Source organism: Sitophilus oryzae, unplaced genomic scaffold (genome assembly GCF_002938485.1).
Source record: "Sitophilus oryzae breed Bouriz unplaced genomic scaffold, Soryzae_2.0 scaffold_1604_pilon_pilon, whole genome shotgun sequence".
Taxonomy (NCBI): Eukaryota; Metazoa; Arthropoda; class Insecta; order Coleoptera; family Curculionidae; genus Sitophilus; species Sitophilus oryzae.
In genome coordinates, this window is record NW_022146286.1 from 876,780 (window position 1) to 900,625 (window position 23,846).

General features: G+C 30.9%; 2 protein-coding genes across 2 annotated transcripts in view; one reads left to right on the plus strand and one right to left on the minus strand.

Moving 5' to 3' along the window:
* The window catches only part of LOC115879988 (flotillin-2), a 398,348-nt gene that overhangs the window by 220,733 nt on the left and 153,769 nt on the right, over window positions 1-23,846 (plus strand). The window lies entirely within an intron of this gene.
* The window catches only part of LOC115879979 (glucose dehydrogenase [FAD, quinone]), a 52,242-nt gene continuing 30,271 nt past the window's right edge, over window positions 1,876-23,846 (minus strand). Inside the window, exons 5-10 of the mRNA XM_030897052.1 lie at window positions 22,716-22,834; window positions 21,965-22,121; window positions 17,946-18,093; window positions 5,524-5,727; window positions 5,169-5,352; window positions 1,876-2,933 (exon numbers count right to left, since the gene is read on the minus strand). Of these exons, the coding sequence (XP_030752912.1) occupies window positions 2,248-2,933; window positions 5,169-5,352; window positions 5,524-5,727; window positions 17,946-18,093; window positions 21,965-22,121; window positions 22,716-22,834 (1,498 nt within the window). The 3' untranslated portion in view covers window positions 1,876-2,247. The remainder of the gene's footprint in view (window positions 2,934-5,168; window positions 5,353-5,523; window positions 5,728-17,945; window positions 18,094-21,964; window positions 22,122-22,715; window positions 22,835-23,846) is intronic.

Here is a 23,846-nt window from a genome sequence, read left to right on the forward strand (position 1 = left end):
AAGCATACGTATAGCGTGAATACACTCAAAAATATGGAACTGATATGGAATGGGACGGAAGATATAGTGAGAATCAACCTATTTGGCGCCAATTGTACGTGAAATATATCTAGACTTTTGTCAGGAATCTAGAAATTGATTAGCAAACCGGGTATTGTATTTAAAATAGTAGTGGGAACTATCGAATGAATACTATCGAAACATTCGATAGTTGCAATTCATTCGAATAATTCGATAGCTAGTAAGAAAACATTCGTTGAAAACTATTCGAATAAAAATTATCGAATAGATGCGTCATCTGCCTTGAAATATTTTATTCTAGTAATTTGGCAGCAAAAACCATTCATTTATAAAATTCATTCATTTATAAAATTCAATCATTTATGAAATTCATTTATTGGTCAGGATCGATTATAATAAAATATTAACTGGATTTTAGTTGTCGCCCGGCGACGTAGGTTTCTTTCCGAGAAACCCGACAGCGATCGGTGGCAATGCTATGAAAGAAGGCGGCATCTTTGATTTTTTGTGGAGTCAGATAAAGATAAGGACACATTATTTTTTTTATTGAGGTGCTAGTATTTACACAGAAAATATATTATAAAGGGCGCTGTTGCCATATATTGGTATTAGTTGATATTAGCAAAGAATATTATTGTTTGGCTTTAGTTAGTTAGGGATAGTATGTCTATATATTTTGCATTCTTTTTATTAATATTCTGTTGTTACACTGCAATAATACTTGTTATTTTGGATGTAGGAAAATGATTTTTAATGTTTTTAAGCAAAGACTGGTTTAATAAATAATAATAACAGTAATAATTTGTTATACCTATTAACAACAAAATTTAAAATCATTTAATATAAACATTTTTTAAGTAGTAGCAAAATATAAACAACAAATTAGATGTCAAAATTATTTATATTAGATCCTATCTAAAAATAATATAGTCTCTAATTTTTTTGTGTGGCAACGTTGGTTTATAAATAATAATAATTACAGAACTAATTTGTTATATTAACAACAAATTTTAAAATCATGAAATATCAACATTTATTAATTTTCTAAGCATGCAGTGTAATGGAAGGAAAATATAAATAAAAAATTAGAAATCAAAATTATTTATATTAGGTGCTTTATATTACTATTTAAAAATAATATATTTACTTTTACTGGCATTTACTTTAAAAATAAATGAAATATTTCTTCGCAAAAACTACATGTAAGAGAATTAGCATAAACAAAATACAAACATCGTTAACTTTTTTTAATTGGCACGTGTAAACTTTCAATTTAATTTTCTCACCCCATAGTTTGAGTTCGATAATCATTTACTTAACCACATTACTTAAATATGATTATTAAGTTCAACTAATTCATATTATTAAAAATTAAAACTTCTAAAATACAAATATGTATTTTTAAAATTAATTGTAAGTTCATCTCATCTCTCTTAAAAATTGCTACTTCTCAAAATTACCCAATAAAAATAGACCATATACCATATAAAATTAAATAATTGAAAGATCGGGCTACGGAAAATCACACAAATTTTCGGAAAAATTTTGACCACCTCCACACGCACACAATCGTCAATTAAAAAAACTACTATTTTAGTATTTTAAATATTTTAATAAACGCCAAAAAATAGCACACTATTTATACGTCGTAGTTATAAAAATTTGGAAGAACTAATAATGCACTGACGCACACAAAAATCAAACGAATACTAAATTCTAAATTTCATTTATCAAAAGCATTCGATAGTCGTGGCTCAACGATAACCATTTAGTCGCACGGCGAGGTTGTCACATATGCTTTAGTATACAAATGAATGAATGATTTTATTCGAATAAAACCATTCGATAGTTGAAATCATTCATTCAGTAACCATTCGATAGTCTAATTCATTCGATAGTTCCCATCGCTAATTTAAAATAAGAAAAGTTGGTATTTTCATTATTAAACCCACCTTCTATTAAAAAATTTTGGACGAAAAAAAATCCCAATAAAGATACTCCTTGAGAGTTTCTTCGAACACACCTATCTATTTATTTATTTGGCTTATAAAACTTTAGATACTTCGGCATGAAAGTGTCAATATGTACATAAAATTTACTGTCAGTACAGTTTTGTCTATTTACGCATATACTAATATAATCTACTATTACTTATCTTTTGGCAATCAATTACATTTTATACTAAAGTTCACAACACAAAAATTCCTACACATCTACACACTCTACTTAGTATACTACCCTAGTGAAGTATCCTTCATCTATCAGTCTAGCGTTATATACTACATCTAAGTTATCTTCAACATCTTCGTTATGTCGCTTTTTTCTTCTACCCACCCTAAACCAATAATCTTTAATCATATCGGCTCCTTTTTCTCCGATCATTATCGTAGGAGCGTTGATATTCCCGTTGGTAATCGTTGGCATGATCGATGCATCGATTACTCGCAATCCTGATATCCCATAAACACGTAACTGGGGATCTACCACTGCGTAGGGATCACTCTGTGGCCCCATTTTAGCTGTACAAGAGTAATGGTAGATCGAAAGAGTGTACTGTCGCACAAAACAGTTCCAGTACTCGTCGGTGTATGGAGGCAAATGCTTGCATTTGGGCACTCTGTTCTGTTTCTCGTAGAACCTGGTTCCAAAACGCTTTAAAGATTCGGTGTTGCCGTAAGCTATGGCTGATTTAACACCTTCACGTAGTACGTTTACATCGTGTTCATTGTTCAAGTAGTTGTGGTAGAGTAAAGGGTAGTCTAGTGGGTTTTTCGAACGCAGTTTGATTTCTCCGCGGGCTTTGGGTCGTAACATCATAGGGAATATGCCGAATGTGTCCTTGTAGTTGATGTCGGAATATACCTCGTTGTAGAATTCGTCCGATACGCCGTGGGCTTTTTTCACTTGAGAACCTGAAACAAAGTTTTATTTCAATATGTAGCTACAGATTGTCCCATTTTGGTTGCCCTTTATTTTGCTTTTTGTAAAAGACCAAGACTACTCCTGTAAGGCCCAGATCAGTTTTACTTTTAACTAAATTTAAGTTCGAAATTCTTCTGATGGATTGTGTTTTTCACTTCAGTCTTGTATAGGCTTGGTGCATTTAAATTGATTTTAAAAATTTTGATAGCAGCGCTCGGTACGGCAGAAACAAGCGCGGTTTTACGCGGGGGTAATGGGTAATGGGGGTAGTTACCCCCCTAGACGGCGGCTGACACTTGCTTGGGATCATCCTCCACAAGTGGCACACAAGCTACCACCTTCTCCAGCAAGGGTCGGGAGCCTACCTCTAGACCCAATAAGCGACAAAAGCTACCGTTTCGTCTGCCCGGCGCGGCGTCTGCTCCACGAAGGATTTGCTCCAGAGGAAGCAAAGGCGAAAACACTCCGAAAAGGGGAGAGTAAAGAAACCAAGAAACAACCTGACTCATCTCCATCGAAGGAGAGCGAGGGAGAACCTCTCACATCTTCCCCGGCAGGGAGAGAAAAAACCAGGATGGGAAGCCGTCCAACACCGGGAGGCAAGCAGGGACGTATCACCAGCTTTGCCGCTATTGCTGGACAAGTAAAAATGGCGGTGCTGCCAAAGGATTTCCCAGAGGTTGCCCTGATCACCGTATAGTCTCTAGAAGAGGCTATACTGAACGAAGTAGTGGCGATCGGATCGCAACACAACGATCTACAAAATGTGGGTCAGCTGCGTTTTGCGGGGATACACTTTCGGGTGGGCATGATCCTCATAGATTGTGTATCTCAAGAATCGGCGAATTGGTTAGTGGAAATCGCACCTAAGCTTAAAAATTGTCAATGGCCGGAACTGGTTGCAGTGAAGGGAGAAAACATCTCTAAACCGTCGGCCATCACGGTCTTTCTGCCGAGGAGCAAGGGGAAAGACACCACCTACCTGCTGAGCCTTATCCAGGGTCAGAACTTCAATGTAAGGACATCGAGTTGGCGAGTCATCAACTCGAGGGAGGAGGGTCATGGTCAGGTCCTCACAATAGGAATTGGCCTTAAATCCAAGGAGGCAATAGAGAAAGAGGGACATATCCTCTATTATAGATACGGGACAACACCGGTATCAGGTCTAAGGAGAGACCAAGTTAAAGAGGTAGAAAAAATGGAGACAGATCCCCCAGCTTCCACCTCACGGGTTCCTCAGCCGGAGGCAAGCTCCTCGACTGTGAAGGGCGGCACGGAGGGCCAAACTCCAACCACTCCAACCGTGGAAGGGTGTGTACCGTCGGAGGAAGAACTGTTGTCAGAGGACACCCTGTCCCCTCTACAACAGGGGTGTGATGGGTTATAGACTGTGTGATGATTCAAGGAAGGGGGGTACAATAGATCTTTACGGTCGCAGTGATTAACCCCCTTCTTACTCATTCTACATTCTACCCCCCTAGACCGATCAAACTTAAAAAAAGATAATTTAGTAAATTTTATATTAACTTAAACGTCAAATGAAAAAAGTGTGCATTAGAAGTTTTTAGAGAACCACAATATCTAGATTGGAGATTTTTTGCACATCATTGTTTTGCAAAGAGATCTGTCAATTAAACATATTTTCAATATGGCGGCACTTCCGGAAATACCGGATGTTGACAGCAACTTTTTATTTTAAATCGGTACCCCCATTTTTTATTACATAGGTAGTTAAATTCTCTGTAAAATTCTTTGAATATTGATGTTAAACACTCTATACCTAACATTAACCGTTTTTGAGAAAAAAAATATTAAAAATTTTTGGACAAAAAAAACTACCTGTCAAAAAAATTTGTATAGGCTAAAAGTCAAATTTAGTGATTACCACAGCCACTGTGACATAAAGAGAAGACATGTGGCTATCTATTTCAAAAATTAAATTGTTCAAATGTCATATAATAATGGCGGTAGCTGTCATGAAATTGAGCGATTAAAAAATTATCATAAATAATTTTTATCAAATGGAAACACACTTTTTTTATTCCACTAGTAAAAAGTTTTTTCAATTAGAATTAGTTACTTTTTGACTATGCATGTTTCTGTTTATTTAGTTGGCTGTTGTACGGTATTCTCCGATGATGGCAGCACCGGCGGAGAATGCAGAATGCACCAAGCCAATGGCTGTATTTCTAAGTCAAAAAAATTAGCTTTAGCCATATACATACCTCCGTCCGCGGCAATGGTAGTACTCAAAATCATGAACTCCATATCTGGCCAATCGTCCGATCTATTGGCATATTTGGTTGGTATAAATCCAACAGCTTCTAATCCAACCGATGAAGTTAAAGGACCATCCTCTTTGATTGCATATCTTAGAGCTGAGTTAATGTTAACTAAGCGATTGAGTACCTAAGAAGAAACAAATGTTGGGTTAATCATTTTTTTTATAATTTTCTATTGGATCAAAATATGAGATTGAGGTGCCTTTATCCTTTTTTACATTATGTATGGAGAAAATATGTTTCTCTTATCGAGATCTGTAGATTATTATAGAGAGTATAATACTAAAAAGAAACTTACCAGTGAAATAGGGTGATCGATAAGGAAAATGATAGGAACAGCAATATGATCCTGAAGATTTTGTCCAACGCCAGGTGAATCGTAAAGTACTGGAATATTGTGTTCCTTTAAATGCGCTGCAGGTCCTATACCGCTCAACATTAAAAGGTGCGGAGTGTTGATGGCACCGGCTGAAAGGATCACTTCCTTTTTGGCCAGTACAGTCTAAAATGTTAATTTTATTATACAGGGTTATTCACTACATATGACACGGAATATAGTAGCTAAACGATTAGATTTTTACAACTTATAAGTTTTGGGTTCGTTGAAGGATTACTGGAGCTACAATTTAAAAATATTTTTACAATATACAGAGTGTCCCAAACAAATAAAAAATATTATAGTAGACTTTTTTTAAATGGAGCACCCTGTATATTATTTTATTTTTAGATTCTATGATTGAAATAAAGGTAGATTTGATTAAGGTTTATCACACGTAAACCTTACTGTTTTTGAAATAATATAATATTCAATTTTGTAAAATTGTAGTAAAAAATTTAAGGCTTTATTTCTCCAAGGTATGAAAGTTTTTAATACTAAATTTGTACTGAAGTTTATTTATTGATCAGATATTGTGTTGCGATAATAAAAATAATAATACCTTATACAGAGTGTCTAAAAATTTATATTAAATAATTACTAGCTTTAAACGACTATAACTTGTTTAATTTAAATGGAACACCCTATATATTTTACGAAAATCAAATGCACAATTTGTCTATCAAACTGTATTATACCATTTTTTATCTATCTCTTCAAGTTTTCGTAGAAAATGCATTTTCTTATAATTTAGACCTTAGTTACCAATATACCCATGGAATATTGACATTTTAGATTATTTTTAAAGATGTACCAAATTTTCAAGTAGAGTACCCAATACTAATATTGTCGATATAATTCGCTTATTTCATTTAAAAATAAAAAAAACTGTTTAAATATTTGGAGGACCGATTAATATGATCCCAGTATTCAAACTACATTAATTGACTGTTTGCGTTGATTAATAATAATTATTGTTCCAAATACTAAAAAACTGAATTTTGTAAGTGTATTAGATATAAAATTACTGTATGATCGAAAGATACCGTATGATCGAAAAAAAAATGGCGTCGGTGATGGCTATGGGAAATGATATAAATCGTCATTTCCCAGCCATCTGGACCATAGACTTAGAATAAAATATAGACTACACTATTTACATTTAAGCGCGGTCCAATATTAATTTTTGTAAACATGTTTACTCCTGGGTGCAGCTGACCTCGGCCGTCTGAGTCTTTCGCCTCCAGCCTATGTTGTCACGTCTAAAATATTATTAATATTTTTTTTGTTGTTATACACATATATTGAGATATTAAAACTGTATTTTAATAAAGTAGTGTTTAATAGTAGAAAGATGTATTAAATAGTCCCTATACTACTAAATTATAAGTCGGAGACTATTTAAAATGACAAATTCTTTTACACTAATTTGGCAACACCCATCAATCGCCGGGTCGCCTGTTCATTCCTTTATTCTCTCGTAGTAGAGCCATAGTAGAGTAAAGCACGTGTCGTAAAACCTTGTTGTCACAGTTTCGCCATGGCTATTTTATTGTTTTTATTGGATGTTTTGATTTTTGTATATTTTTTGGATTCGATTTTCTTAGTGTGTAGTGTCGGTTTAGTGTTTATTTTGATTACCTTTTATTTAAAAAACTATAAAACATGGTTCGTCAGTGCCAAATTTGTAAGAAATTGGACTATTTAAGTCCTGGAACAACATTCCACAGGTAAGTCAAATTTACTATTTTGGCGTCAGTGGCGTTGTAGAAAGGCGCTTATTTAGATAATAATTTAGTAAATTATAAAACCCTGGAAAATCTGTATTTTTTATATTTATCATTTACGTAAAGTTCTTACTAACCTCGTTATTAATATAACGAGTAGATACATTATTAAGTACATGAAGTAGTAGACATTATTTTTCTTGGGCATTGGTTAATTTAATGCTTTTTATTATGAAAAATGTGTTTCTTTTTTATTCTAAAACCATCCTTAGAATCTAAAATAACATACAGAATTCCAGAATGATATTCCATTATGAAACAACAATTTTAAGGCTTATTATAAACTATAAATAATCGAGAAAGTCAGAAAAAATTACAAGCTACCAAACATTTTAAAATACCAAACATTCCTTATTTTTTTCAAGACTAAAATATTTTACAAACATTACTTTTTCCCTATAGTTTCATCAGGTATAGAAATAACTACGTTTTTATGATAGGGTCACCATTATGATAACAAAAAAATGACGAACAATGGTCCAGAAATGTAAACAAGTACATATTTTTTGTAAATATTTTTCTTACCGCTTGCATTTTTGTCCATTATTATTTCACAAATTATACAGGGTTATGTAAACCAGGTAGATATTTCGTTTTTTTTATATTAAACAAAGATAAAATAAATATGCCATTTTAAAATTTATCCAGTAGTTATGGGCATCCCATGAATGGAAGCTGCCAACGAAGCCACCCATATTCTAGAATAGTTTTATGCTTATGTTAACATTAAATTATATATAAAAGCTTGTAATCCCTATATAGAATCAATCTTGTTCACGATCCTGTGTTAAACTTTAGTACTGTATTACCTACCTTCTCAATAAAGTTATATTTTTAAAACACGCTCAACGTTCGGAGAAATATAATTGGCGCAGTCGGGAACGGATCAGTTGCGGATCAGTGTATTGACCACACTTCAACCACCAACCAAGTTTGAAGCCGTTGCTGATCAGAAGAAGGTCTGGGTAACGCAGAAACCGAAGGCAAGATTCAACAGCAGAGGAAGAAAAATCACTCAGGTGAGTCCAGTACTCCTTTTGCAAGATCCTTTTAATTTCCCTGATTAGGAGATTGGAAGTAATATTAAGTTAGATTTTAAGAAGAAACAAAAGAAAATCAAAGAATTTTCAAAGAAAGAAACAAAAGAAAATCAAAGAATTTTCAAAGAATTTAAAGAAACTAGCATTTAAGAAAGAAAAAAAGAGTAGATTTAGAAATATTTTTGTTTTAAATCTTTTGAATTAATTAAAAGATATTTAGATTTAGAAAAGAAACTTAGATTTAAAATATTTTTGTTTTAATTAAATAAATAATTTTAAAAGCGCAAAATTTTAAAATTAAATTTATTTAAACGTAATTAATTAAAATCTCATTTTTTCAGTATTATGAGAACAATTAGATTAAATATAATCATAATAATTGTTACTGAGACTGGAAGAATAATAATTATTGAAGGTGAATACGAGCAAACATTTTAGATTAATTAATTAATTATTTAATTAATTATACAATTTGTTAATTAACTCTACTAAAATACTATTCTTAAAGTAACAGTATTGGAATTAAAAATAGTTAGAGTATTGAAATTGAAAATTAATTATTTTCATTTGAAAGAACTTTTGACTTAACCTAAATCAAAATGACGACTAATAATCCAAATTTTATGTTATTACGAATGTACGTTGATACAATTCCACCATACGACGGAAATCCACATTGCTTAACAAGTTTTATATCGACAATTGATTTTCTATTCGAAACGTACGGCGTAACAAACGACGAAGCGTTAAAAAGCTATTTGATTCGAATAGTACGAATTAAACTAACCCAAAGAGCACAAATTCTAGTAGGAAACCGCTTAGAACTCAAAACATGGGAACAAATTAAAAAAGCACTAATAGATTGCTTTGGCGACAAAAGAAATCTCGAATGTTTAGAACAAGACTTATTATTAGCCATGCCCAATAAAAACGAAAATCCTTTAGATTTTGGAAAACGATTACAAATATTAAGAAGTAATCTAGTTCAAAAAATTAACTCTTTCACTATACAACAAATGGACGAACAGACAAAATTAATATATTTAAGACAATACGAACAAGCAACATTAAGAACTTTTATAAGAGGATTATCATTCAATTTACAGAATATAATAAGAATAAAAGCACCAACTTGTCTTGAAGAAGCTTTATCTTTAGTTACAGAAGAACAAAACTTCCATTATTTCCAAAATTCATATAAAACTTTGCATCAAAATACTTCATTTAATAATTTCGCAACTAATAATTCTTATAATTATAATGACAATAACACAAACGTTCAAAATGCTCAAACGAAACCAGCATTTCCTACAGGACCTATAAATATACAGACAAGACCTGTACCCCCAAGACGTTTCCCAACAAACGCAGAAGTTTTTGGAAAACCAAAAAATATAGACGTTTTTAAACCAACTGGTAAAACACCAACGAACAAACCAGAACCGATGTCAACAACATCAAGAAATTCAAGTCTACAATATAAAAAACCAAATTTCTTTAAACCAAGTGGTCCGAGAAATTTTATATCGGAAGAATTACACCAGATAGACGAGAATCTAAATGATTCATCTCAACTTAATTATAGCTTAGGTCGTGATAATGAAGGTCATGATAATGAAAATTCTCAGATGACTAATGAATACAAAGAGAGTACTTATTCTGAGTCATTTGCCGAGTTAACAGAAAGTAATGAATACGATTACTATTCCAACGATAATGAGAATGAAAATTTTCAAGATGTCAGCCTACATCAGCCTATAACGTAAATATAGAAATGCATACGGAAATAAATAATAGCTTACCGTATATAAAAATAAGTAAACCCCCGTTAAAACTTTTAATTGATACAGGATGTTATAATTCAATTTTAAATTCTCAAAAAACACAAGAATATTTTGCAAATAAAATTTACCATTCACCATCAAATTTAAAAACTGGAACAGGAGAAAAAACTGTTTTATTTAAAGCTGATATACCATGCTTTCCTGAATTTAATTCGCCAGGAAATATAAATTACATACTTTTTGATTTTCACGAATATTTCGATGGAATTATAGGATTAAAAGAACTATTAAAATTTAAAGCTCACATAGATTTTGTTAATAAAAAATTAATAAGTAATAATTTTGAACTTCCTATATACTTTAGAGAACCTCAAAAAGAAAATTATAAAATTTCTATTAATGCCCATGAAGTAGCTAAAATAAAAATCCCAGTTGATCAAAAAAATTCTGAAGTAATAATTCCAAAACAGAATATTAATAAACTTTATATTCCAGAAACATTATCTAAAGCAGAAAATGGTTATGCTTATACTGAAATTTATAACTATACTAATGAAAACTTAACATTAGAACTAAATGAGCCTATACCAGTAATTCCATTTTGTAATAATTTAAAAGAAAAATTTAATTTATTTCATTTTGATACTAAACATTTTAAACAATGTAAAGATAAACAAAAATGTGACATTACAAAATACCTACGAATGGATCATATGAATAATGAAGAGAAAAAAGAAATAACTAAATTATGCAATGACTTTTCGGATATATTTCATAAAGATACACAGAAATTAACATTTACTAATAAAATTAAACATGAGATAAAGACATCAGATGAAATTCCTATTTATACCAAGTCGTATAGATACCCAATGGTACATAAGGAAGAAATAAAGAGACAAATTAACAAAATGCTTGATGACGAAATAATTAGGCACAGTTATAGTCCATGGAGTAGTCCTATATGGATAGTTCCTAAAAAATTAGACGCTAGTGGTAAACAAAAATGGAGACTAGTTGTCGATTATCGCACATTAAATGACAAAACTATAGACGACAGATATCCTTTACCTAATATTACGGATATTTTAGACAAATTAGGAAGATGTACTTATTTCACAACTCTTGATTTATCCTCCGGATTTCATCAGATAGAAATGAATCCAAATTCAATTGAGAAAACCGCATTCAATGTCGAACATGGACATTATGAATTTGTACGGATGCCTTTTGGTCTTAAAAATGCACCTGCAACATTCCAAAGAGTTATGGATAATATTCTAAAAGATATAATTGGAAAATTTTGTCTAGTATATATGGATGACATAATAATATTTTCCAAAGGACTTGAGGAACATATTAAACATATTAGAAAAGTATTCTTAAAATTACAAGAAGCTAAATTAAAAATACAATTAGATAAATCAGAATTTCTAAGAACTGAGGTTGAATTTCTTGGTCACATTATAACACCAAATGGAATAAAACCAAATCCTAAGAAAATTGATACAATATTAAAATATCCAATTCCTAAAACAACTAAGGAAATCAAATCATTTTTGGGATTATTAGGATATTATAGAAAATTCATTAAGGACTTTGCTAAATTATCAAAACCTTTAACGCAATGTTTAAAGAAAGGAATGAAAATTATACACACAAAAGAATTTGTCGAAACATTTAATACATGTAAAAATATTTTATGCAACAACCCAATTTTACAATATCCTGATTTTAGTAAATCTTTCATACTAACTACAGATGCTTCAAATATAGCATTAGGCGCTGTCCTTAGTCAAGGAAAATTAGGAAATGATTTACCGATTGCTTATGCATCAAGAACCTTAAATCCAGCAGAGCAAAATTATTCGACAATAGAAAAAGAATTGTTAGCCATAGTATGGTCCACTCAACATTTTAGACCATATTTATTCGGTAAAAAGTTTACAATTGTGACTGATCACAAACCATTACAATATTTGTTTAATATAAAAGAACCAAATTCACGATTAGTGAGATGGCGGTTAAAACTAAGTGAATATGATTACAATATCATATATAAGAAAGGAAAAGAAAATATGAATGCCGATGCTCTATCAAGAATAGAATTAAATGCAGTAGAAAATGAGTCTCTAATTGGTAACCCTGGAGATATTGATACTGAAATAGAGCAATATATACAAAGAGAACAAGAAAATCCAATTACACAAGAGGAAAAGGAACAATTGGATGAATTACTTAAACCATCCAAAATACAAATTTTATCAGATATTCAAGTTAAACAACCTGATGTTAAAATACCATCAGATAATGAAACCGTTCATTCTGCACAAGAAGATCCAATATTAGATATACCTATAACAGAAAATTGTATAAATAATTATTCAAATCAGATAATATTTACACTAAAACCGAATGGACACTATCATGTAATAACTACCAAACCATTTGGAATAAAAACAAGACATACTGTAATTTTAACAATTAATTATGTACAAGAAATAATTAAATTCTTTAAGGATTATGTAGATCCAAAGAAATTATATGCTATTTATACTAAAGATGCAAAAGAAAATCTATATCTTGAAGTAAGTACTATACTACCAAGTGTATTTAGACACAATGCATACAAACTTGTAATTTCAAAATCATATCTCTATGATGTCTGTGATGAAACAAGACAAAAAGATATAATTAAATATCATCATAACAAGACATGTCATCGAGGAATCAATGAAGCCTTATTAGGAATTAAACAACAATACTATTGGCCTAAAATGAAGGAAGATTTAACTGAATTTATAAATAATTGTGACACTTGTCAACAAACAAAATATGATAGAAATCCACCTAAAATAAAATTTAATTTAAGCCCAACGCCAACTGAGCCTTTAGAATTAATTCATTTAGACACATTCCAAATTCATAATGTGAAATTTCTAACACTAATTGATGTATTCTCAAGGTATGGACAAGCTTATGTATTAGAACCAATTTGTACAGCAACAACTGTAATGGATAATTTATTAACATTTATAAATCATCATGGTCTTCCTTACCAAATAACTTGCGATAATGGTACAGAATTCAAATCAACATTATTGTTAGAATTTTGTAAGCTACACAATATAGCTATACATTTTACGACTCCAGGAAATCCCAACAGTAATAGCCCTGTTGAAAGATTCCATTCAACAATTATAGAACATTACAGAGCCCTAAAAATTAAAGATCCAAATGCAAAACCTAAACAGTTAATGCAATATGCAATCCTAGGATATAACTTATCTGTACACAGCGTTACGAAACAAAAACCCTTTGATATAATAAATGGAAAGCTTAATGCTTTAGATCCTTTTGATTTAACAGATGAAATAATTGTCAACAAATATATTGATGATCGACGTGAAAGATTAAAAATTATTTATAAAAACATTTATAAAAGAAATCTAGAAACTAAAACGAAGATTATCGATAAAAACAATGAAAATCGTGAAGAACCCATTGAATATAATATAGAAAAATCTGCTTATACGAAAAATCCAAAAGCAGAAAGATCTAAAGATCAACCACGTTATGAGAAAATATCTATAAAAGACGATATAGGAAAGAAAATAATAACTTCAAAAGATAAAGTTATTCATAAATCACGATTAAAGAAACCTAAAAAGTTTTCTTATTCGCAGGGACAAAATGAAGACAATACTGCTGTTGCTTCTACTAGTCATGCTGCGAACACGAACCTGTCTGACAGTGACGAATGACAATGACATTACGATAACTCCAATTCAAACTCCTTTATTACCATTCCTATTAGGTAATACAAAGATTATTGAAACAAAACACACATTCATTCATTACATTGAAGTTTTACCAATAATAAATCAATTACAAAATATTGAAATATTTTATAATCAAATAAATCATAATTTAAATAAAATGAATATAAGTCGATATACACATCTGCCAAATTTAAAAGCTATGATGAATCATACCAAATATCTTATAATAGAAGCTAAAACAAAATTAAATAATGTTCAACCACATACAAGAACCAAAAGAGGTTTAATAAATTTAGGCGGAAAAGTATCGAAGTGGCTATTTGGAACACTAGACGCTGAAGATGGCGAAAAATATGATAAAGCAATAAATGAATTGCAGAATAGTCAAAATTCCTTTCAAAGTGAAGTGAATTTACATATGTCATTAACTAAACAACTTATTCAAAATTATAATGAGACGATTTCAGTACTCATAAATAATCAAAATATAATTAAAAAACATATTGAAACATTAAAATCAAATATAAAGAAATCAATTAATGACATAACTGCATTCTTGCAAGCTCAGAATACTATAAATCAAATTATATTAAATTGTCAAAATATAATAACATTCTTAGACAATTTAGAAGATGCAATAAGCTTTGCACAACTAAATGTTCTACATAGTACTGTTATTTCTGCAAAAGATATGTCAAAAATTATATCTAATTTGACAATACTATATGGGAAAAATAAAATAATAAATTTTGAAAATTTAAACAACTATTATCAAGTTGCAAATTTACAAATTAAATTTATAAACAATAAAATAATATTTATAATACATTTTCCAATCTTCAATCAAGATACCTATAAATTATACCATTTATTTCCCATTCCTATAAATAATACCATTATAATTCCTAAACAACCCTACCTTGTACTGGGCCATCATATGCAAGAATATTTACCTGAAGAATGTCCGATGGTTGAAAACATCTTTATTTGCCACAACGATCTTCAACCCATCACAAATGAATGTTCAATCAACTTAATCCAAGGAGTGGAGACCCAAAATTGTCAATTAACAATGGCTGTACCAGAACAACCAATAATTGAAATGATAAACAACAATTACATAATTGTGATACCAAGCCGAAAAGACTTACAAATATTAAAAACTTGTAAGAATCAAGAGTACCACTTAATTACTAAACCAAGTTTAGTTAGTGTACCTTTTAATTGTGGAGTTCAAATACTTCAAAATACATATTGGAATACTGAAAATATAATCAAAGGAAATCCCTTCATCTTACCAAAGATTACCTTTGATGAAATTACCAAAGAAAAATTTGAAGAAAAGATCAAGATCCAATCAATTGATCTACATCATATTAAAAACCTAGAAGAAAAGGCAAACCAATTAAAACCAATCGTGGTCAACCCAATCCATACCATAGCTTGGAGTTCCACCACAACTATACTATTAATTATTGTAACTTTGATTATAATAATTTTATGGAAACTAAGAAGACAAATTCGGTTGAAGTTATCACAAAAGAAGACAGAAGAAGTCAAGAAAGAAGATATCCCTTTCCAGGACTTCGAAAACAAGCGAGCCCCGTTGTTTTCGTCTTCGGTGGGAGGAGTTATGGGCATCCCATGAATGGAAGCTGCCAACGAAGCCACCCATATTCTAGAATAGTTTTATGCTTATGTTAACATTAAATTATATATAAAAGCTTGTAATCCCTATATAGAATCAATCTTGTTCACGATCCTGTGTTAAACTTTAGTACTGTATTACCTACCTTCTCAATAAAGTTATATTTTTAAAACACGCTCAACGTTCGGAGAAATATAATTCAGTACTTACCTAGAGTTTTTTCTTTTTTTTTCTCGACTGTTAATCTATTATTAATTTGTAATACCGTATGATCGAAAAAAACGGCGTCCAGTTGGCTTGGAAAAAACCATCGATACATACTCCATATAATTTTACATATAAAATGACAGCGATCTTCATTTCATAGCCATCGCTGACGCCGTTTTTTCGATTATAAGGTATAATTTTCATTTTTTCTTTTATAATGTAATATCACTTAAGTAATATCACATATAATCTGAAGATAGTTTTAGAATTAGCAAAACGTAAATCTTTAATAAAACAATCTGTTATTATTTGCCATATATGTATGTATCCAAGAAAATAATTTACATATTATTATTATATGTTTTACTGTTTTTTTATCTTTATTTGAAACTCAGAAATGTTGCATTGGCTTTCTAAAAATGAACTTGTAAGTTTTTAAAATGCTTCACGTTTCGGAGATACAGGGTGTAGAAGTTTCATTTTTATTTCGATTTTTTTTTTCCAAATAATTTCTGAAGTGACGTCAATATTTGGACGAAAATTGGCGTTTGGGAGAAGTTTTTGACATGAAAATTAGATTTAGATGTCAATTTGACTTTTACTAATAGGGGGCGCCACCTTACATATTTTTAAGTTATTTGAAGAGTAATATACTTTTTGTCTGTATCTATATAAAACTACTGAGAAAAATTTACATTTCCAACGTTTTTTACTTAATAAGGTCTCTTGTTGACACTCAGCCACAAGTATAGTTCTCAAGATATTTGGGACGAAATTAATCAATACATTCTTCATAAATTATTTGGAAAAAAGCCGAAAATAAAATGAAATTTCTACACTCTGTATCTCTGAAACGAAGCATTTTAGGACATAAATTTATACTATTTTTTTTACTGATTTTATTTGCAGATTATGCTGCCAAAGTTTCCCTGAATACAATTCCGACCACTCTGTATATCAAGATATACTCCCCATTACGTACTAGTTTTTCTTAATAATTTTTCTATACATTTTCCAACGCCAAGATGTACCAAGCGCATACAAATACATCAAGCTTCAAACAAGCTTGCACGTTGACAGTAATACCTACAGTAATATTGTATTATATTAATGTAATATTTTTGAACCAATGTTCAATATTACTGTAGTAATACTGTTTATACTCATGCCTTTTATATTTGTTTGAATTTGGTGCATATTTCCATTGAATAAAAGTATAGTCACCATTACCATTATTTACTCTATAATAAAGACAGTAACGAGTTAAATAAATGTAGTTTTCATTTTATTCACTTCCTAAAAGCTTGCTTTAATGGAACAGATTCCTGTTTTTTCTAATTTACATAATAAGACATCACTTTACCGGAAAAAAATTAAACAATTATAAAGTTTTTCTCTTTCTGTTCTATTATATCTATAGAATAGATCCTGTTTTGATTAATATTAGAGTTGTAAATGTTTGACTAAAATTAATATTTTATTAAATTAATAATTTATCATCAATTTCAAAAATTAAATAATTTCGATTATTAAAATTTCTTCTATAACACGTACTTTATTATTTTTATCATTTTAGACTCTAAGACGTATTTTTTTCTAAGTCCCTAAACTTTGCTTTTATATTAAACTATTTTCTTTATCCTAAATCTTAATAATATAAAAAAGTTTAAATACGATATATTTTTAATTGAATTATAGCTTCATTAAAATTAAAAAAAATACCCGCCTATGATAATGGAGAGAGAGTGCAGGTGCACTGAAGAAACAAAAGACAGTGTTGCGTTGGGCGGCAGAGCCGTCAGGAAACGACCGTTACGACGGAGACAGCCTATCTATCGCTCGTGTCGCACTCGTTAGAGCCAAAAACAATAACACAACAATAACAAGACGTTGTCTGTCCGCATCTTCCAGCTATTTATGAATGAGATGCTCAGTCTATATTTTATTCTAAGTCTATGATCTGGACGGATTTTTTTTTCGATCATACGGTTACGGTATATATTGTTTCATAATTTATAATATTTATTAATATTAAAATTTATAAATTTTTTAGCTCAAGTATAAGTAAAAATTGATATATTATATTTATGACTTACGTGTTTTTCTCCATTTTTAATGTATTCAACTCCATAGGCCCGTTTTGTAGTGGGATCTATCAAAATTTTTGTTACGTGACTGTACAAAGATAGATGGAAGTTTTTTCTTAATCTAATAGGTCTCAGGAAGGCTTTTGCTGTGCTACATCTAAAATTAATAAGTTGGTGAGAATACTCATTCATATTGTTGAATGTTTTAATATAAGTAAAAGAATCCTAAGTATATAGACAGTCCAATTCCATAGTTACGCTCGGTTAGTTTTGTTACACTTGGTCGGTTCCAACTGAGCGCCTATATCGGGTATTTTTCAAAAGTGGCTTACCCAGTGGCTAACCCTATAACTTTTTTATTTTTTCAGATAAAAAAATGAGATTTGGAATGTTAGTATATGACATAAATTAGGATTGATTGACGTATTCAATTCTTTTTGGCCACTTCCTGTTTAACCGGAACTGACTACAACTTATGATTTTGAAATGACACTTTCGGTATTTTTTTACTTTATTCGATAGAAAATAACACTCTGAATAGAATGACATATCATATGTGACTGACATAAAATGTCAAATGAGTGTAATCATAATTTCCCGATATATAATTACTTACAAACATAGATTTAGGAAGAACAGATATCACATTTTGCATTTTAACCCGATCAAACAATCGGAGGTTGACTACGTACTGTAAAAACCAACTGAGATAGAGAAGGTGACATTGCCACATCTCAAATTTGCGCCTATCTACTTAGTTTGATTTGCAGAAAAGGTGACTTTAAAACCTTCACCGGATATCAATAAATCTCAATTTCTTAATTAAATTAATAATTTATTTTTAAAGAAGCATACGTAATAATATGTTATTAACCAGAGGATATATGCGTTACTATTAAAGGACATGTTTACTGTTTAATGTGCTGAACTTATTGGCAACCTGTCTAGAACTATTGGCAACCTCGCTGCTAGTCTTCCAGAATGAAATGAGCCGTCCGTCCCACCACCCCTCGCGACGGCCCTGGGTCCGTTATAGCGTACTACGTTTAGCTTACGGTGTGTTTGAAGTCGGAATCAAGTCCGAAGTGAACTTTTCAGTGTTATTCAGTAGTTTTTGCTTTTGTTTAACGTACTTTTGAATCTGCGAATTTTCAATATGGTACGACAGTGTCAAATGTGTGGAAAAATAAGCTCAAATTACCCGAATTTGTCTTTTCACAGGTGGGTATTGTTTCCGCCGCCCCGTAATCGCCGTACATAGGCGTCCCACAAGGGAGCCTCTCACAATTAAAATAATTTCTAATTATATTTATTGAATTTTGAGCTATTATAACAAGAACGTAGTAGCCGGTAATTGAATTATAATTCGTCTCAATTACTACTTAACTGTTGTAGATCATAACAAATTTGAATATAAACGTTGCATTTGAAACTTTATTATAAGCCAGAAAGTGACATTTTTTTTCTTAAAATTGCGTCATATTTTGGTCATTATATACGATATTCTAAAAGAATTTTGCTCAACAAATAAACAAAGGTGTTTACCCGCCCTTTTTTACATTTTATTGCATTATTATATCTGCTGTGATATCTGCCTCTTCGGCCTCGTTTAAACAATTTTTTACCACCGTACAAATACCTCTTCCTAGAGTTATTTGTACGGTGTGTTTACCTTTTTTTTTAGAATGGGACGAACTGTAAATAATTCTTAGGCTACTAGTTTTATACATACCTATATACAGAGTGACCCAGGCCTCCAAAAAGCTTTTTTACCTATTACGTTTTAGGTTTGCAATTTTTTATTTCAATTTTTACATAAGATGGAAGCCATTGTAACGCACATTTTCAAATATTTTTGTCAACATACAGGGTGATTCTCGGGGTGATTTAAACCGCAATACATATGCTTAATACAGTTCATGAAGATTGGGACATTTAACTAAAATTTGATTGTCTGATGAAGCTACCTTTAAAAAGTAATGGATTTGTAAATAAACGTAATATTCATTATTATGCGACAGAAATCCCATACTGTAGCACACAGATTTGATACTTTTAATGATAAATGCCTTCTATTGAGAGACTAAAAGGTAATTGCCTCGTATCAGAGCCATCATAATACAAGAAGAAGGCCGAAAGTCAAATCTTGTCTTATATTTTCAAAAAAACACAATTTTCTCATTAAATATTGATTTTAGGTATAGGAAGTTATTAATAATACAAGATTAAACAACTATTACATAGTACTTTACAGGAAGCTATCGATTGCGAACTAACTAAATCGTTACTAATTACTAATTTTAAAAAGTTCTTTTTAAGATCAAAAAGGAAAAACTAAAACCTAAATTATCATTTGAGATTAAACGGGAAGTTCTAAATAATGTTGCCTATTCTAAACAAGAAAAAATTTATTTATAAGTTTTATAACATCTCTAATTAAATTCGGACGAAAATAATATTTCTGTTTGCTGTAGGTAATTTTCAGGGAAAATACGTAAATAAAAATGACTTTTTAAGTCAAAAAAGTCAAAAGGACAAGTTATTCCCAAAAGGACTGTCCTTTTTCAAAAAAGGACAGGTGGCAACCCTAGGTATTTCTGGAATGGAAATTTAATGGCAAACCTACAACTTTAGTTTGAAAATATGTTCCGGCCACCTATGTTTACAAAAAATGTCTAAAATGTGCTTTACCATTGCCTGCATATTCTGAAAAAAATTGAAAGAAAAGTCACCAACCACAAACCTAATATAGAACTGTTTCTGGAAGCCTGAGTCACCCTGTAAATATTCAAAAGTAACTGAAAGTTTATATAGAATTAACTGAAAGTTTAAATTGAAAATTGATGTTGGAGCGATTTTCGAAAAACTACCTACTAACGTTTCAACATAAGTATATGTGGGATATTAATTATATTATTATATTAGACCTTATAACAAAACTCATCTGACGAAAAAGTGTTAATGTAGTATATTAATATGGAGTAAACATTTTACTAATTACTTTACTTTTACTTTACTAATGAAATTCGTTCCAAAAAACGATACGCCACTGGCCATTAGAACAATCCAAATGCGCCTAGTTGCCGGGGTCGGAAATTTTAGACTTCTCTATCTCTTCTGTCCTTGTTTGACACATTGGAATGTTTGATACACTACCAACGAGTATTTATGAATGAGATGTTCGGTCTATATTTATAATGTCTTTGCTTACAAAGTATCTTTTCTATATCATTTGCAACGTTTAAAGTTATTTAAAACATTATTTGTGACGTTTGGAAAAAATAGCATATTCTATTCTGAGTAAAAATGACTCTTTGTAGGTGAGACCTGTAATAGACAGGATGGGTCTTAAATAAATGCAAATATTTTCAGGGCTAGTAGATCTCGATAAAAGAAACATATCGTCCTATTGCTGCCAAAAGTCATTATAACTAACATTTTTCCGAACAACCAAATTCAATCACTAACTATGTTTTGAAGCGGATAATCGATTGTAAAAGTAATTAACTAAGATTTCTGGCTATTTATGTTTTATTTTAATACCGAATAGTTACTAACTATAACATCTTTATGCAATGCAATTCATCTTTAGACGCATTTTTCTCGGAAGTAATAAAAAGTAAGTTAGTGACTTTTGGCAGCAATGGGACGATATTTTCTCTTTGCCATTTTTTCAAGAAAATCCGTAAAATAACCGAAGTATTTTACTTGGAAAATTAAAAAACATGAGTTTTCCCTTACATTTTGAAAAGCGCTGGATCATTTCTGGGTTTTCTTTCTTGTAACTTTAATCTACTACCTATGTTGCCATATTATGGATATATTATGTTTTTTAACTAAAAATTTAAAAAATTTCCAAAAAATTCCAAATTTTCAATTTTTTTTTCGAGAAATAATTAAATATACCACCCCTAAAAATATTTCCACCTATTTAAGACTCACTCTTTATAAAGTTTATTGATACTTGTCAGTTTCAATTTTCAATTGAGTTTTTTGGTCTCCATTTTTGGCATTAAAACTCTGTTTACCTTGAACCGCGTCTCATCGTCATTTGCCATAAAGCAAATCCAGTTTGTTTCTCCCCATTAATGTCCCTAATATCGTATCCCATTTCTTGACCTGCCTGGAGGAATGCAATACCTAAAGGTGTATTGTAAGGACAGTCTTGAACTGTTTGGTATCCACCTACAACAAAGAATTATTGAGATGTTAAGCCGTTACAACAGTAGATGGGTATTTAAGAGAAACACTAAACCCAAACATATTTACATAGATAGTACAAATCTACTGACTTGCAAACGAGTCAGGGCGTTGCTTCCTTTAAAATTGTATGCAAAAGTCGGCCAAACACTATTTGCAATAAATTAAACCAGTAATTTAAAATACAGAACGTAGTGATAAGGGGTAGACAAAGAAAAATGACAATGATGCGCACACGTAAAACACATGGAAGAAAACAAGCTTCCACGCATAGCTCTTGAAGAGAAATCGGTGGGTAAGAGACAGCCGGGAAGACATCCAAAAATATGGAAAGACAGTTATCAGTTCATCTCCCAAGAACTCCTGCAGGGGCAACCTTAAAACTAACAGATCGACTAGATCTCACGCATAAGTAGAAGAAGAAGGTCGGTCTTGGTCTTGCTTTTTGTACAAGACCAAGGCAAATTTTACTCATCACTAACGTAATTATAAAAACTATCCCCATTTTAGCCGTAACATATTCATATCAACCTTATTTGTACATGAAAAGATAGTGGTATATAGAAACTAATAACATACCTGTCGCATGGTATTTGGCATCCCTTGCTAAGTATGGGTTTCGCTGATCTTCACTCTTCTTAAAGTATGGTAAAACTTCTTCATATGACCATCCAGTATTACCCCAATAGTATGCCCATCTAGTTGTAAACAGTATCGAATTAATATGCAGTCACACAGAAAAACTTGAATTATAGTAACGCAAGAGTACAAAATGTTATAAATAGTTTATTTTAAATACTGATAATATAAAATATTTAAAAAAAATCTATTATGTAATACAGGGTGAGTTTCCTACGATGTTCTCTATGGGTACCTTGGAAACTACTGGAGATAGAGAGTCGGTTAAATGGGGAAAGAATATCAGTTTTGTGGGATCATAAATATGCGCCTTTCAGATTTTTGAAAAAAGTTCATGGGTTACTAGATATTTCGAAAAAAACAAATTTCGGCTATTTTAAAAATTGTCTCTAATTCCATTATAATCTATTTTAGACAAAAAGTTTTCAGATAAAAGCTGTAGATAATCACATCCTTACTGAGATTGTGTCCTCCGTTTTTTCTATAAAGCCTGTCATTTTTGAGATATGACACAAACATATATTTTTTTAAGTGGAAACCATAGTTGGCCATGACTTCATAAAAACCGCCATTTTTTAAGCTATAATATGTTTTCTTCGAAAAATGACTGAGTTATAGCCATTTCTTATCATTTTTAAACAATTTCACTTAGTTAGCCATGGAAACAAGTTCAATCGCCGTTGCTCTCAGAAATGTGAAGCTGTCACATCCACACTTTGTAAATTAAAATAAACAAAAATTGTAAATATGAATTTTTCAAGTAAAGAAGAGCTTGTAGATACTCGCGCATCAATAGAGTGCTTCCAACATGACTTTCATTATAACAAAATGCATGCAATGTATGGCCAAAGTGTATGGGCAAGAAAAGTTGAACCGTTGATTGAATTCTTTCAATCAACGGTTGAACCAATAATCCTACACGCTTTTCTTCATTTGAAAAATTCATATTTACAAATTTTGTTTATTTTAATTTACAAAGTTTGGATGTGACAGCTTTACATTTCTGAGAGCAAAGATGATTAAACTTGTTTCCATGGCTAACTAAGTGAAATAATTTAAAAATTATAAGAA